Source organism: Puntigrus tetrazona, chromosome 13 (genome assembly GCF_018831695.1).
Source record: "Puntigrus tetrazona isolate hp1 chromosome 13, ASM1883169v1, whole genome shotgun sequence".
Lineage (NCBI taxonomy): Eukaryota > Metazoa > Chordata > Actinopteri > Cypriniformes > Cyprinidae > Puntigrus > Puntigrus tetrazona.
This window is the reverse complement of record NC_056711.1, coordinates 22,436,349-22,437,531: the sequence shown is the minus strand read 5'-3', so window position 1 is coordinate 22,437,531 and position 1,183 is coordinate 22,436,349. Positions and strand designations below refer to the sequence as shown.

General features: G+C 41.7%; 1 protein-coding gene across 1 annotated transcript in view; it reads left to right on the top strand.

Annotated features, from left to right (window-relative positions):
- The window catches only part of LOC122356262 (serine/threonine-protein kinase 32C-like), a 12,764-nt gene that overhangs the window by 10,480 nt on the left and 1,101 nt on the right, over window positions 1–1,183 (top strand). The window contains exon 10 of the mRNA XM_043254793.1: window positions 793–917. Coding sequence (XP_043110728.1) covers window positions 793–917 — 125 coding nt within the window. The remainder of the gene's footprint in view (window positions 1–792; window positions 918–1,183) is intronic.

Sequence of the window (1,183 nt, the reverse complement as noted above, 5' to 3'; positions counted from 1 at the left end):
ACACACACACACACACACACACACACACACACACACACACACACTCACACTCATACACTCACACACACACACACACTCACACACACACACTCTCACACACACACACACACACACACATATTTGTCTTGGTTCAGGAAATCTTAGCACTCTTACTGGGCAAAGAGAACTGCAGAAGTTTTGTCAGCAAATGCAAAAAGCATCGCAAAATAATTGCGGTAACTTCAGTAGTTTGAGAAGAACCACAGAGAATAAGAATAATCCTCAGCGCTCCGGTCCATCGGTGAACATCCGGAGAAGACAGAAGATGAATATAATCCAGCGTTAAGATGTTTTTAACTCAAATACAATCCATAATAACGGTGAAAGTGTTCTGTTCTGAATCAGGAGAGAAATCAGATCTAAACTAATATGTGTCTGGATTTTGAAGCGAGAGACAACAGCAGATGCACTTTTTTCTCCGGAGGAAGAGTGATTATGAACTTGTGTTTTAGTTAAAAACATCTTAACTCTGGATTAGTTTGATCTTCTGTCTTCTCCAGATGTTCACTGATGGACCGGAGCGCTGCGGATCATTGTTTTTTATCAGACTCTCGTTCTGACGGCACCCATTCACTTCCATTACTGAGAAACATTTCTACAAATCTCTTCCCTTTTAATAAATAATTACAAAGAGAAAATATGTACGGCCAGTAAATGATCTGCATTTTAGACCCTGTTCAGACACATATGATGAAGAAACGCTCAGACTGTGTTTGAAGGTTTGCTTTTATAACCCTTGTGTTTCTCAAACAGAAAGGTCGTCTGCACTGCGACCCCACCTTTGAGCTGGAGGAGATGATTCTGGAGTCTCGTCCGCTTCATAAGAAGAAGAAACGACTGGCCAAGAACAGATCGAGAGACAACAGCAAAGATTCTCAGTNNNAAACACACACACACACACACACACACACACACACACACACACACACACTCACACACAAACACATACACACACACACACACACACACACAAATACATACACACACACACAAACACACACTCACACTCATACACACTCACACACAAACACATACACACACACACACATACACACACACACTACACACACACAAACACATACACACAAACACACACACACACACACACAAATACATACACACACACACACACACACACACACAC